This window comes from Corapipo altera, unplaced genomic scaffold (genome assembly GCF_003945725.1).
Source record: "Corapipo altera isolate COAL_440 unplaced genomic scaffold, ASM394572v1 45, whole genome shotgun sequence".
Classification (NCBI taxonomy): Eukaryota; Metazoa; Chordata; class Aves; order Passeriformes; family Pipridae; genus Corapipo; species Corapipo altera.
This window is the reverse complement of record NW_020884877.1, coordinates 5,269,903-5,286,504: the sequence shown is the minus strand read 5'-3', so window position 1 is coordinate 5,286,504 and position 16,602 is coordinate 5,269,903. Positions and strand designations below refer to the sequence as shown.

At 35.9% G+C, this 16,602-nt stretch overlaps 1 protein-coding gene across 5 annotated transcripts in view; it reads right to left on the bottom strand.

Annotated features, from left to right (window-relative positions):
• SLC39A10 (solute carrier family 39 member 10) overlaps window positions 1–16,602 on the bottom strand; it is a 48,824-nt gene that overhangs the window by 19,511 nt on the left and 12,711 nt on the right. For 4 of the 5 annotated variants that reach the window (XM_027636593.1, XM_027636592.1, XM_027636590.1 and 1 more), the window contains exons 2-3: window positions 1,666–2,715; window positions 395–596 (exon numbers count right to left, since the gene is read on the bottom strand). In XM_027636593.1, the coding sequence (XP_027492394.1) occupies window positions 395–596; window positions 1,666–2,706 (1,243 nt within the window). In that variant the 5' untranslated portion in view covers window positions 2,707–2,715. Of the gene's footprint in view, window positions 1–394; window positions 597–1,665; window positions 2,716–5,403; window positions 6,097–16,602 lie in introns of those variants that run through there. The other variant, XM_027636594.1, reaches the window with a different exon arrangement.

Here is a 16,602-nt window from a genome sequence, read left to right as displayed (position 1 = left end):
AATGACTGCCCCTAAAGTAATTGCTTTAACAGTAGTAAAAATATTTTTAGCTTAGAACTATGGCAAAATGCCTAGGCCCAATGGTAAGACATTAGGCCTCAATGACAGAAAACAAAAAAAAAAGAAATAAAAATAAGCAAACATAAAATAGTGAAAATGATAGGGAAAAAACATACCTCCTCGATCCATGGTTACCTTGGAGAACCTGTTATACCACCTAACAGAATGCTATGTCACCTTACTTAAAGGATGATGTTGTCTTAAATTTCTTCTAGCATGTTAAATTTCAACCATTCCTTTACAAGCAATGATAAACTGTATGACATGTCAAACTTTGAAGTTTTATATTTAAATTGCAAAATGATTTAGAAAGCTTTAGATGTTACACACCTACCTGATGCACCTGTTTTATCTTTATTGTCAATTGATGCATTTTTACTTTTCATAATATCTTCAAACTCATCATAATGTACAATACAAAGCCTTCTCTCAATCTGGTATAGCAAAGCAGGACATATGTACACGAACAATTCAGGAGATATTAGAGAGCTGGTTTCCAGACCATAGTACCGTAGCAGCTGGGTAGCATTTAAGCACTGCAAGCAAATTGTACAAACAAATTAAATATAACAGCAACTATTTTACTAAAAGCTACAGTTATGGAAAATTTAGCATATTATTTGAGAACACAAAACAGACAGCAGAAACTTTGGCCAAAACATTCCACCAGTGCTAAAACATGTTTTAAGCTGACCTAAGTGGTTTTTGAGGGGAAAGAAACAGTAAAAATACCCGGACTACAAATTCAAGTCTCCCAACACCTATATAATACTTGATAAATATTAATGAAAATGAGTTTCCGTATTCTTTACCATTACACAGTTAAGGATATGAAGAAAGAGCAACAGGTAAGGAGTGGAAGAATGTATATCCAAAATAGGTTTACTAACACTTCTGTTTATCTACCAACCTTTTGTGTTTAGAGTTGCACTTTTTAATTCAGTTTAAAACCTCAAACTTAGCACCCACTCCATTCTTTCCTATCCTGACTTCTAGTTTAAAACTATGGTATCAGCCTCTGTAGTAAGGGGTTATTTATGGTGCTAGCAGATATAAAGGATGCTGAAGGAAGAAACAGATGATCTTACACTGAGCATAGTCCTACAGAAGCTATATGTACAATTGCTTCATAATCTCTTAGGACAAACACATTAGAAGCATTATGAAAAGATGCAGATATTTATTTTAAGAAAGAGTGTCTGTGCAGCTTTCAAAAATGTTAATGATCTCAGATTCATAAAGAAGTCCAAAACTTCCTTCTGTGTGTCATTGCAGTATTCATCAATACTGGGAAGGGAAAAAACCTCACACCTGTAAGCAGCATATCTCAGAAAGCCTTTAAGGATCAACTTCATACAGAAAAATAGGCAAGAAGACAGATCTCTCAGAAAAGATGGGTGATGGGCAGACAGAAAAGAAAACTCATAAAGTTAATTCAAAATTGTGGCAGTAACCTCTAGGATTTTCATTCTGCAACTTGTATTATACCACGGTCACAAACGTGCTTCTCTGTTATTTGTGGGTATGCACCTTCAATTATTTCAACATACAGTAAAATGTAACAACAGTGGAACTCAACTTCCCAGCTCCCCATTTCATACTCACCTCTTCACGATCCTTGTGACTACGCATTGAAACAAGGGCACGTTTTCTTACACTGATCTGCTTGCGAGGTGCCTCTCGCTTGCTGGTATTTCGGTGTCCATCGTCATTACCTAAACTGGCATCTTGATGCCCATGACTACTAGAACGATCACTGCTGTGGTCATGATGGTGCACATGCAAGTGAGATGCATCGTGTACATGATCATGTTTATGAACACGATTGTGCTCATACTGATCACCGGGATCGTGATCTGGGGCATAATCCCAGGTCGCATCTCCTGAAGTCTCACTGATCTTCTTTTGCTTCTTCTTCTGTTTCCGTTGTTTTCTTTCTGGCTGATCCTGAGTTGTGTTTGTCTCTGTTGAAGGTTCATGGTTCTGTTCCCCGTGCTCACGATGACTGACTGAATCATTACGAGAGTGATGGGTGCCATTATGGTCGTGGCGATGTGGACGAGAGTGGTGGTGGTGGTGACGGCGACTTTGGTCATGAATGTGTTTGCCATCATCTTTTACTGATGGCACTACTGTGTCTCTCTCTGGGTCACATTTATGATTTCTCTTTGCAGACATACCAATCATGGTTTGGTTTTCTGAATCTGAGTGGCTGTGAGGATGGTTATGAGAGTGAAAATGCTTTCCTTCCTGTACTTCTAAAGCATACAAGTGAGAAACATGATCATGGCCAATATCATCATGATTTATCATCACTACTTTTACCTCTCCTAAACCAAGGCTTATTAACAGTTTTTCCAGGCCAAAAAAAGATAATCTTCCATTTTCACCGTAACGATCAAAAATCTTTTCAATGTAGTATTTTTGTTCATTTTCAGCTTCCAACGTTGAAAATTTACTCGGCATAGATTCTGTTCCTCCACTCTGGAAGTACGATTCATTTGAGATCTGATAGTCATTATGGTAGTGTCCACGATCCTTTTTAGGACCATTGTTATGTCCATCTCCATGGCAATGATTGCACTGATGAAAGATAAATGTCAGCAAACAAATGATGCAAAATTTTGTGTGCATGTGTACCTTCATCTCTGTTTCCTACAAGAAACACAAGGGGAAGCACTTAGGTGTAAAAGCAATCTCAACACTTGTACTACATATCAGTCTGGTACTTATTTATGCCAATTGAATGGCTCATAAAACTTTTTATATATTGGCATTAAATGAATAACAACTGCAGTACTTTTATCAGTGTACTTTTCTTATCTAACAGTCAGATAGACTCTGTGTATTTTAGAGATGCTGTTTAACGTACAATACTTGCAGGAGGTGATTACAAGATTTACAGCATTTACAGTCAGTCATAACACTTTTGTGTATATATTCAGAGGCATCTATGCTTATGATAACCTATGATATCAAAAATCTTCTTAAAACCCAAGTTATAAAAGAATAAAAACTGTTTTAGAATAACAATACTGTATTTTCTTGTTCATAGGGGTGAGAGGTAGACAAGACAGTTGAAATCCCATGTATCATTTGTTCTCTTTTGTGCTGCTGAAGTACCTCCACTAAACACACACACTGCACAATTCCCTGCTTTGAAATCAGCCATTACTAATTCAAAAATAAGATGTCATTAACCAACTTCAGTGTATTGCTTAAATGTTCATATTTTTAGCACTTTTACTTACACAGACTCACTGACTTGAAAGATCTACGTGGACATTCATTTAAAACTAAGGTTTTATGGGAAACATCTCCTTATGCAACTCAAAAAATACTGTTAATGCTGACACTATCTAGCTTAAAGGAATTAAAACTGATTTTTAGAAACTATATCACCTAGAAAATGTAGTTTTCAATTTAGTATTACATGTAAGAAACTTAAGATTCAACATCAGATTATGAAGAAGACACTGCAATAGTGTATCTTGTGTTTAGAGTTGAAAACAATTCATTATTTTATAAAATACGACAGTTGTCTTGTTTACATCTGCTAGCAAATATATATATATATATAACATTGGAATAATTATTATAAATGAAACTTAAGAAAAAAATCCAAGTGTATGTAAAAATGTTATCAAACTAGAAAACTAAATATAAGCCAAGAACTGTACTGAGCTGTGTTTGTCTCTATTTTCTTCTATTTTCTACTTCTATTTTCTAGAGACTTATTTTGGGTAGAGAACAACCTTTAAAATGCATGTTTTCTTTTTAAATACATAATCATATAAACACCGCCAGGGTTTTTTAGAAACACTTAATTTGTTCTGCTTGGTACCAAGCCAAATAAAATGTGTAACATTCACAACAGTTCTGCTAGATAACTAGTAGATAATCCAGCCCTGCTATCAGCAAAGGAGCAGACAACAAAAAGAAAGTAGCACGGAGCTTCCAAACCAATCTGAACAGTCACAGGATGATTAAGAACAGTTTAATGGGATTGACTAAAACGGACAAAGGAAACAAATACAGAAGTATATTCTAATTTCCTTATCAGCCATTAGAATATGGTTGAAAAGGAAATGAGAGCTGAGAGAAAGGACATGGACAGAAGGTCCATCCACCCTGTTTTCTGTATACTCTGATGCTACCAAGACACTGCAAGCAAACACAAGGATGTAAGAAAACAGCAAACAGGGCAAGCATGCTTTAGTCTTTTAACACTGACAGCAGTTTTAGTTTCTTATGTGCACCTTGACTAGAGCTGTCACTGACCCTCCATTCAAAAAGACAAAGTGACCTGGTGAACACACCCTAAAATGACACTGACTTTCAGACAAAACACAGTAAAATCAGTTGTCCTTCCCTAACTAAAATGTGCTTCATGAAATTGTTCAGGAAAGTGATTTGCACCAAACCACAAATAAAGTCCATCTTAATTTCCTAAAATACCAGCTTATTGTTTTGTGCATAATATCTGGCAACCACATTATTACACACACAGACACAGAGAACCTGTTGGAAGCTCCTATACTTGCAACAGGTAGGAAGAGAAAAGCACTCAAGAAAAACAGGAAGGGGATATGTTCTAATGACTTTATATAGCAAATAAATGAATCAACACAGAAGACTGGAGGAAAAAAAAATAAATCTTTCTCCTGTAAATTTCTACAAATACAAAATATGGAAATTCAATTTTCACTGGAGTTTCAAATGCTTACGAAATTAAGAAAAGGTAGAGCTGTCTTTTGCAATACTGTCCCACTTAAAAATGTAAGACCAGAAGAATATCTGTCAAATGGAGGCATCTGCATCAAAACTGGTTCTAGGGACCTCAGATAGCTCAATGGTTAATCATTGCACATTACTGTTTTATTTTTATAAACGACTGTTCAATCATCAGTCTGGAACAACTGTAGTTTGTCTCCAGCTCAATTACCTACATTCCAGTAACTGATTTAAGGGCTGTGACAAACTTTCTCAAGTAGTTTATCATGATGAGTTCAACCCCCAAAGTTTACTGGGATATTATTTTCATAAAGTCTTTTTCACTCACAGGGTCTGTTGAAGGCATCTCTAATGTTATAAATACATCACCGGGATTAGTAAAAAAACATCAGAAGTCTCTCAAACATCTTCCAGAAGTTTTTTCCATTTTCCTCTGAGGAAACAGGTAAATGCTGGTACTGGTGGAGTAGAATGAAACAGGTTGCAAATCTTTATCCAAGAGTCACTGGACTGGGTCAGCCCTCAGACTGCATGATTGCCTGGAAACACCTTTAAATAAAGGACATATGCTTTTTCTTATGCAGGCTGAGAATCTGGACCCTGACTTACAGCATGCCAGGAAGCAGAAACATCCTGGCAGTAATCAGGAATATGACTGTTGACAGGTCAAGACAGCTCCACATTTCTTTAGGAACATGCTGATTTTCATCAACTGAGGATTTACGATGTTGAACGCTACTTAATGTGAAGAGCAGGTTCAGGATCTGGAATAAGCAGTTTAGGCACACACAAGACCAATGAATGCCCTGGGAGAAAGGTGAACTTCCATGTGCTTGCACAGGAGATGGCAGCAACAGGTAAGTACATGTTGTTCACTGTAATGCTCCAGCAAACCATTCAAGAAGCTTTTTTACTTCAGCTTCTCAGTACTGAAAACAGCATTTCAAGGTCAGGTAGAATTCAGTTACTCAGAGGATACTATTTTTTGTAGGCAAGACAGCTTTTCTCCCCCTTCGCTATATACTGGTAATATAACCAGAACAAGCAAAGTCAAATTACTCTGATTTAAACAAGCAAGATCCAGACTAAAATGTCTCTATCAGGAAATTCATGACTAAAGCATGATCGTAATCCTTTTCACAACCTCATGATCTTTTTCATGTGACTGTCTCATACAATACTACTAACACATTACTTGGAAACTTTAGTCATGCATCCCTAATTGTGGTGTTTAGCTTTGAATGGTACCTTTTCTCCATGCCCTAATGGTTAAAATAGTTTGTGACCTATGATCATGATTCATTGCTGAAATACAAGAGCTGAGCATTATCAGCCCAATTTCAAATTCAAATACTTGTCCTCACTATTTTCAATTAAAATAGTAATAACCCTAGCACAATATTTTTGATCTTCTATTATATAATATGTTAGATCTTCTATTATATATGTTGTATCTTCTATTGCAATTCTTGTTAGAGAACAAAGATGCTTACAAAATACATGTACCCATAATAAAAAGTCTCAAAAAGAACAAGCATAAAGAGTTGATTATTTATTTGTTTCTTTTAAAATAAGCTTAATTATTCTCTAGGTAATTATAAATAGCTGACATGTTTAACCTCTCAGGTAGTGTTTGTACATGTAAAATACTGGAAAGCTGAAGTCCAAATTCTGTACATTTCAGTGGCACAAAATTCTATATAGCTGATCTCAACACAGGAACATTAAGACTCTCAAATCCCTTCAAGAGAATATGGAAGGGCAGCCTGAGGACAAGGCTACACCAAAGTTGAAAAGGTTCTGCCTATTACTGCTGTCAGCCTTTGCCTAACTGTTCACTCGTTTGATTCCCTGCTGACTCCCCTTCTTCCCTCCACAGCTCCTTGATGGGTGGGCACCCACTACAGGGGAGATATGAGGGAAAATATCTCCTGGATGTTGGTAAGAAACTACAGCACTGTAAAGGGCAGGGCTGGAAACAACAGTACCTGCCACGTTCCACTGAGCTGCGCACGAGAACAACACGAGACCTTCGTGACACCTCAGGCAGCAGGACAACCCCACCCTAACACAAGCTCCAAAGTTAGAATGTGTACATGTGGAAAAGATGAACAGTGTGCCCCACCAGCAGGCATTTCAGAAATGGCTCACAGTGCTGCCCAGTGCACCCCCTCCCCATTCATCAGGGCAAGCAGATCACTCACACTAAATGCAGCACGACTGCACATCCATACGCAAGATTTTTATATCAGAGGCTTGAGGTCACAGTACCTGAGCAGTACATAAGCAAAGAATTATCTTCTCTGCATGGAAAACTCACCATACCTCTAAGCTAAACCACTGTCTGCCTACGGTATCTAATCTATTAAACTAAAGGTACCTTTGACAATAGTCAGGTGTAGTTTTGGGTTTTTTTAAAAGCCTTTTTGATTCAATTTCCCTTGGATTCCTGAAACTTACCCACAGTGCCTACTATTCCAACTGTTCTTCTTTATATAGTATTTTATTTATGACTTAGAGCATGGAATACAAACATGATTTTGGGTGAAATTTTTGTTTATTTATCAGCAACTGCTTCACTGAAACTAGAAAACTAGTTCAAGAGTTAGGCTTTACTTAAAACAAACTTGGATTCAAATTACGTGGTCATACAAAATGCAAACTCAATTGAAAGCCACATCTATCATTTTAGTGCTTGCAACCCACGTACTACAGCATTTTTCTTAGTGTAGAATGCTGACTAGACTATTCTAAGTGCCCAGCTTTCTTCCCCCAACCTGTTTTCTTGTCTGTTCCCAACAATTTTAATAACCTGAAATATTTGTAACAGAAATGCACTGATTTCTCCCCTTCCCATGCTCCTTCCCAAATTATTTCAGTTTCTCTCCCTTGTTATTCAACTTTCTTTCCTTGTTTTCTCTGAAGAATGTACCGCCCATCTTTAAAAAACATCTTTGACTCCTATAAATTACTCATCTTGAATGCCACAATAAGTAAAGTGCCTTAGCAGTATTTCATGGGCAACTACAAGTTCCACACCAAACACATGCTTCAGCTAAAGTAAGAGAGAACCCAGAAGGACAAAAGGTGTTAAAAATAAAGACAAAGCAATATTCTTACCAAACTAAGACATTCTCTCTGTTCAGCACTGAGAAGTTAAGCACTTGCCTAATTAATTTCTACTAAGAACTGCTCAGAGTAACAGCTCTGTGAGAAATGCCATTTTTTTAAAAAGAGAAATATTTCTTGAAATAAAGTTTCTGACTGTATAAGGATAGTTTTTCTTACAACTCTTGAAAATTTTAATGCCTTTCTATATTGCAGGTATTCACTCCAACGTACATGCACGAGAAATGTCTGCAGCACCCCTTCCCTCCGCCCCATCTCAAACTTGTATTTGGTTCAAAAAAAAGCCTGGAGTCTGAAAATCCAAAGAACCTACTCTTTATTTCCTAAATTTCACATTTTTAACAAATACTAGAATACAAAGTCCTATTAATCTAGCACACATTTTTAAGATAAACTATTTATAAAAATGTTAATATGAAATTAATGCATTGTTATTTAATTAAAATGTTGTTATGGTTCTCTTAAAATGTCTTTCAATAACAACAATCTCTTTTTGTTTTATCAGTCTTAAACTGCCATTAGCTTCTGCATATACAAATGGGAAAACAGGCCACAGATCTAAAAAGTGAAAATTAACCATTTCTAACTTTAGTTCTCACCCATCTCCTGTATTTTCTTCCCTCTTCAATTTCAGCGAAAGGAGTTTGTGGATTTAAGTAAAACTCATTCATTTGAAAACCTACAGCCCAGTAGGAGGGGCACTTTGTAAGAACAGACCTTTAACTAACTGATCCAAGCCCTATTTGCTAAGTTAATACCAGATAAGACTTAAATAGTACAGAAAGCATTTATGCATAACTGAACACACCATGAAAACTTTTTAAAAATCTCAGCTGGGAAGTATTTGAAATGCAAAGTCCCAAGCAAACTAGGAAATGATCCTAAACCAATACAGTAGCAATCTACTAGGTCAATTATCCAGATAGGGGCATTTATTTTATTTGGAATGGATAAAAAAATGGACAGCCTTCTTCAAAGGGACAGTTAGCTATTTGTAAAAAATTGCTGAGAACGGGCTCTTTCTCAGAGCTCACAAGAATATAAAAACTTCACAATAGTTGGAAGCTCTATAAGTATTAGTTCTTCTTACCAAGAATTAATTTTCAGTCTTTCCTATAGAAACTGTATGTAGTCCATAAAACAGCTATTAATGCACAAAATCTATAACAGAGCTAGCTTGCTTTTGTGCCAATATTCTACTGTTCAATTAGGTCCTATTAAGATACCAACCAGAGCTTGTAAAGATTAAATACTTGAAAGACAATCCAGTTACACCTGCATTTTAATATGTAATTTTTCTACTGAAAGTAAGCAAATGTTTTGGTTAGAACTAAGGCTGATGTTCAAAGAATATTTTAGCAGTGTTGCACTTAATTCAGCAGTTCTGCCCTCCCCCACTGCTTCACTCTTCCTTCCCATTCCCACAAAACTCATTTTTGTGTACCAGCACATTTGTTTGCTGATCTGTTCGCTGTGCAGCTGTACAACTAGATTCTGCTGAAAAATAGCCTAGAAAAAGAAAAGAAGATTATTTTCAAGACAGATTACTTTTCCTATCTGGTTCACTGTGCAGCTGCACAAACACCACAGTCCACACAGAAAAGAGCCACCTTGCTTTAGGTGGGAACACCAGTTACTGATCTTCAGTCTAAGAGAATATTTTGATCTGGCACAAATAAAGCAACTGGCCACCTCAAAATGTACTCAAATAACAATGAAAAAGTAACACTGGATGTATTTCCTACTGAAAGCTTTCCCTTCAAAACAGAATGTAACAACGTTTCCAATAAAGCATTAAAACCAGTTGCAGTAATTTTATTCTTACTATAACTTAAACCACCATAACTATTTCATCCTTGCATTATGATATAATACTTGTGGTATGTTAAAAGGCATGTCTTTGATGTGTGTTTAATACCTGTACTATTATAATAAGAACCCTTCTATCACAGTTACAATCCAAAAAGGAATGATGCATGTCTACTATTAAGCCGATGACTTCTCTCACTTTAAAAACACATAAATTTACAAAATCTATCAATTATGAAAGTCCACTGAAATATGGAACGAACAAATGCTTCTCTTACATGTGCTATGCCAAATTAGTGCCTGGCTGACTATGAAGGCCATTTCTAGCATTAAAGGGTTTCAAATTCTTTACTTGACAATGTATACCATTGACTCATATCTGCATTTTTTAATAAATTTAATTAATGAACCACCATCACAGACTTTTATAAGGCCTTCTGTCAACATGCCATTCAAATTCTTGTAAACAAATCCATTCAGTCAAGAGTACAAACCAGGAGAACTACTACTAAGACAATAGGCAGCTACTGGAACCATTCACATCTTGAATTAGTGGGCTCCCAAATGTGTCTTTTGTTCAGTAACTGTGGGAGACAAAAGTGTTCATGAAGATGTCTTGGCAAATTCAGAAGTAACACTTACCCTGTCTGACACATGACATAAAATAGTTTTACATATTTCAACAGGCAAATCCACCAAGAAAATGCCCAGCTGAACCAATATGTGTCATGTTCACCACAGTCTTAGTGAGACCTCAACAGAAGTCATGACATTTTCTAGCTCTCATTTATTTTAACCAAGATTATTCTGAAAGATCTACATGGCTACTCATTACAGGTCTATGTGATTGAAGCAACCATTCAAACTGATACAAATACTGACTGGCTTCAAAAGTCACTTACTGTGCACTACTAACCTTTCTTAACAAGGTATTAAGAGAACTTTGATGGGACAGCTTTAAGGTGAAATAGTGAACATATATTAATACCCAGGATTACTCTCAGTGTAAGATTAGAGACAGAAGAAGGGAAAGGAAGCACAATCCTTTGAGCCTTAACCTAAAATGCAAGCAGAGACGACTTCTTAGTCAACCAAATCAGAAATACTGATAGGCTAAAACTGCAATCTTAAAAATATCATTATATAGATGTACTTCCCTGTGTCCATCATTTGCAATTGCAGGTACTTTCTAACAGCAATGCAGACAGGTAAGGACAGATTCTATGGGAAGTGTCTCTAAAACTACACTGCAATCTATCCAACCTCCACTGCAGTGTGTAGCATCATAGTTTGATCCAATATGAGTTCCTGGCTTTTGCAGTACCTGTAATTTGGTACATACTTCTTCTAGTACCTCTCCTGAAATATAGTTTTTCTTGAGTGTAATTTTTCTTCCTTTCATTATAATTTTAACTACAATGATTTTCTGGACTAACTGTTGATTTGGTTTAATATTAGTGTGGTCACCACCTTTCTCAGTGGGATCACTGGGCCATGAATGTTCCCTATGTCACTCCCTGGATCACTGACATCTTTTATCTTCATTGATTATTGATGCTAATGGGGCTTTCTTCGTTTTACATGATCCTATTAGTTCTCCAGACTCTGTAATTTCCATAACCCATTTCTGTAAAGAAAGAATACTTTTTATCAGGAACCTACTACTTCAATAGATCCTCCTAATTATGTGAAACCTGTCTATTTTAGTTAATATGCAAATGAACCAACTTCTGATTTTTCCAGAATTAAAATTTGAAATTGGTTCTACTGCCATACTATGGTACAAGAAACAGTTTAAAAAAAAAAATTAAAAAAACTACTTACTGTCTCTAACATTTAATACAAATGATCAGTAAGTGTATCTCAAAACAAATCCAGTAATTTGAAAGAACAAGACTATTCTGACTATGCAAGAGGCACATTCCACAATGGTAAAATATTTGTAGTTGTTCTCTTTTTGATGAACAGAAATGGTTTGGCAGCCTACCACTGAAATTATGGGTTATCGAATTTCTCAGAGAAAGGTGTTTTATGCTCTTTGCCACTCACAGCTGAAACAAAATGAAAACTGGCATCTGCCTCTAAAATCAAAGAGTCAATAGTTAGTTGTGACCTTTATGGGTTCAACTTCAAATATATTTAAGAATCACAGAATGTAAACATGAGATTCTGTAACAAATGCTTTAACAATCCACAGAGTCAACATTTTCTGTTAAAAATATCCTCCCTCCTTCCCTCTCCTTTTGCTACTGTAATTATGAGTACCTCAGACCCTTCCAGTCTGCTGAGCATATCACAGCCAGATTACAAAATACTTACTGAGATCATATTACAACTATCCAAAGGAAATGCAATATGTGAACAGGGTTGCACATCTTTTCTACAAAATCAAGCCAAATAAAACTACTGTATTTCAAATTACGTGTTTAACTAATTAACAGACTACAAAACAAGACCTGTGGTAGAAGATGGTTTAAACCATCAGGATAAACTGACAGAAACTAAAGTGATACACATCAGCAAAATTAAAAACTACTGGAAGCATCAGTTAAGAATCAAGACAAATACAGCCCATCTACACCTCCAAACTTATTTTAACAAAAAAAATAGCTCAGTTGAAAATATCATTAAAAAGCGTGAGAGTTTAATCCTGAGAACAGACAAAGTTTTGATTCTAGTTAATTACAGCTGAAGAAACCTAAATATTTGTGTGCTGCTAAAAAAAGTCAGAGGCCTCACTTTTGTTATTTCTAGATCACTAGAATAACATGCTATCATTTAGCAGGACACCTCACTGCCAGGTTAAGGAGTTGAAATACTTCAATAAATACTGACAATACCTCAATGGCTATTTGTCATCCACATCTAGGAATATTATACACACACCCTTGATCAGAGATGTTCTCAATATAGGGGGAAACCTCATAACCTGATCCCAGAATAATAAAGGTTGAAATGCCTTTTTTTCCCAGAAATTTGGCAAGGCTAACAATATAGCCAATCTTTGACCAGCATAACTGTGTCCTCAAAGGAAAGCACAACAAATAAGTGAAAATACAAAAAAAAAATGTCCAACTTGACACGTTAGGTTTATACATTTCTGATTACACTACATGTACTTTTATAATGTAAATGTAATGTTTAAAAACTATATTACTGGTAATATGGGAGGCAGAAGTGTTAAGGATCTTGCTTTGCTTATTGTCAAGAAAAGTAAAACTGAAGCAAACCATAACTGCACGTACAGAATAAAAAACTGCAGGGCACACGAGGTATCATTTTGGTATTTCACTGTTTTTCAATCACTGCATGACATATTTGATAAGATATGGGCAAAAATTCAGCAAAAAATGTGGGTTTTTTCACTGTTAAAATACATTCCTTTTATGTGAAGAACAATGTACTCCTCTAGATGTTTCACTTTGAGAATACTTTGTTTATAAAATCCAACTAATCCCTTGCCTTTCATGTCCACATTCTAAATTTATTGTTAACAATTAAGCTACAATAAGAGAGAAAATTCCATTAAATTAATTTATTTGCAGAAACTCTCAGAATTTTCCACAAATAAGTGACAATTTGCCCTTTTCAATTTTATTACTACTTTAAGAACACAACAGCAGTATGTTGCCGTATTCCAAAACATTATTTTGATTTGTCCATGGTCCAGTTAACAAAACAAAAAACATAGTAAAAGCCTCCCCAAATTAAAATATTAAATCTATACATTTTTAAGGGGTTGTTGGTTTAAACTATATGACAAACTGTGAGGTGTTCCTATGTGCCAAAGCCTAAATGTATCATAATACAGTCTTTCATTAGACAAATGCAGACACTTAGCACTGACAAAACAGCACTTTTTTAGGGAATACAAGACCAAGTATGGTCTTCAAAGATGGTTAAAGTATTTTACATCACCTAGCATAACTGCAATTCATTTGAACCACAAAGTTTGATACAGAGGAAACAGAATAATAATTCACTATAGTTGCTGCATTCTTATTAAAGCTTCTCATCTTAATCTGTTCTTTTAAGAGTCATATAAACCCCTCACATACCTCTCCCTACTACTGTACATATACAGTTAGCAAAAGCCAGCATAAGAATTTTTGTCTAGAGCCACTACAAATGAACTTCTCTGACTCTGTACCTCACTCTGCAAGAGCAGATACCCTGACACTGGCTGAGCTGGTCAGAGATGAGCTCAGCTGGTCAGAGCAGAGTGCTGAGAACAGCAAGTTGTGTGTTCGATCTCCACATGGGTTTAAGAGTTGGACTCCACGGTCCTTGCGGGTACCTTCCAACTCAGAATATTCTGTGAAATCCAGATGCATAAATTTAGACCACACACTTTACAAAACTCTTACCTGGAGTACAAAGACTCTGTGAAAAAATAATTAGCTCTGGGCATACTACAATGAAAAGATAAATTTTGTATATACATCCTGCTGCAACTACTGTGTGTTTACTGAATATATGGTCTGAGAGCAAGTGGACACTGCTAATGTAACACAACGCCTCTGCTAGACAACTGCCTCAAAACACATTTCAGAACAGGAATGACGAACAGTCCTGTTTACATATCATATCAGACATCAAATAAATAGAAATATTTTATTTTTAGCATCAAAATGCACTAATGCAAGGCTACCACATTATCTGGACTGCAGCAAAGTAGCATTTCTTGTTTTAATGTAAGCTAGTATGATCTAAAATTGTACCTTCAGGCTGAGATACTGTCTCCTATAGGCTGATGTTCAGGTCAGGACAAAAAAATGCTTCCATATTCTGCAAAAAGAACTAGTCAATATATATGGCCTAAATGATACTGTTTGCGTTTCATGGAATGAGAGTACTTATCAGGGCAGTGAAGCCCTGACAAAAAGAGGTCTTCCTTGGCAGGAATGGATTACAGAAACTGCATAGAGTGTTGAGAAGCAATGTAACCATCAGGTGAAATATAGAGTACAATATTCCACTTGACAGTAAAGAAGTTCTTCTGGACTGCTGTGTATGAATGAATATGAATGAAGCACTGCCTACAGTGGCAAAGACTTAAGATACATCCCTACTCACTACTCTCCCTTACAGAAACACTCAGTTGTGGCATTATCAGTTATTTTGCAAGGTGAATTGAACTCAGCTTTCAGTTGAACAAATGACATATGGCTACTATAACAAGAAACCCTAAAACCAGTCATCCTAGGATATAGTGCTACTCAGTCCTATTTAAAATGCAAATTAATATTAATAAAGAAATAAGTATTACTAAAACAAAAAAATCCACATCAAGAATCATATTGAACAATGTCTATTCAAAGAGACTACCTTGAAGATTATAGTATTTTTCCTTTGTTACATCAATCTCAGTATGGCTGCATGTTATTATCAGCAGTTAGCTTGGTTAAAAGAGGAACTATTTATAGTTATCAAACCACCAGCTGTAAATAATTCATCATTTAGTTATCTTTCAGAATTCAAGGTTATTATTTTTGCCCATTAATAATCATCACACTAAAGATCAGTCTATGAATGAGGTGCAAGTCAGGTAATCTTGAGACATCTATCTTTATATATAAGCTGTATGACAGCACCTGTCTGGAATTCGTGTTTTATTATAGTGGTCTTTACTAGGAACTGTGATTGGAAACTATTTCTAAAGCATTTAAAGCCCACATGCAGAAACACTGCACAAAGTCTCTGTTGAGTATATATACCATTCCATGCAAATTATCTAATCTTGAATAAAACTTCTTTCATACATTCTTAATCTGAAGAGCATTTTATCTCACATATGAATTTTATCTTACCTAACTAACCACAGGACTTGGATTGATTAATGGCTTTCAGACATGATCATAGTTTTACATCAACTTCCGGTATTACACGGACTTTATCTCAATTCTAGATTGTTTTATCTACCTAATATCAGTGACTTCAAAACCATGTCTCTTTAGCACCTCAGCACCAATGCTTACAGAATACAATTTTCTGTACCTCTTAACAGTCCAGAAACTATAGAGCTCTAACTCCTCTCTAGTTAATATTCCACATTTTGTATACATATGATACATTGATTAATACTGAAATGTGACTGTCAACACAGAAGAAAAGGAGGGGCAGGTTTCTTTAGCAAACTTCATGAGGCTACAGCCAAGGTGACAGCCACAGAATAAAGCTTCTGGGTCATTGACAGCTGAGAGGAAAAACACAACTGCTGAGTCATTCCTTCTCTGCAGCAATGGGCAAAGCCAGGAAATGGAGAGAAGATGAGGCAGCACAATGTGATATCTAGAAATGAGAACATTTCCAGCGAAATGAACCGTGTCCCCCAGTATGGGTGTAACACACTACGCATAATTCCAACATCCCTTCTTCCCGTAAGCTTTTGAAACCGGCATGAGGAAACAATCACCTTCCGAGTCTTTCATGCTGCCTTCCAGCTTTCTGGGTATTAAAACCTGTACAGACTTTGGATTATCACAAGAGGTAACAAAACAAAAGTGACTGCAAAAAACTTTACTCCTCAGATTTCTATTACATCAAGAAACCCGGGAGAAATGGTACTGATTCAATAGCACATAAAATACTATGAATAGGTAGACTGATGCAGGGCATACCTTTCTTTCCTTAAGGAGGTTAAAATATAGGCAGGACATGGTTTCCAGCATTTCAATCAGTTTTTGAAACTTTGAAAAAAATTCTTTTTATTGGCTTAGCCTAACTGGTACACATTTCCTTACCAGACTTTATTAGGTGTATTTCAAATAATATCTCAGTTGCAATTTAGGAATGACCTAAGAACAATCTAAATTCTTTCTGTATCAAGTGCTGTTACTTCAGGCTTTTATCAGCAAGACAAAATTACTA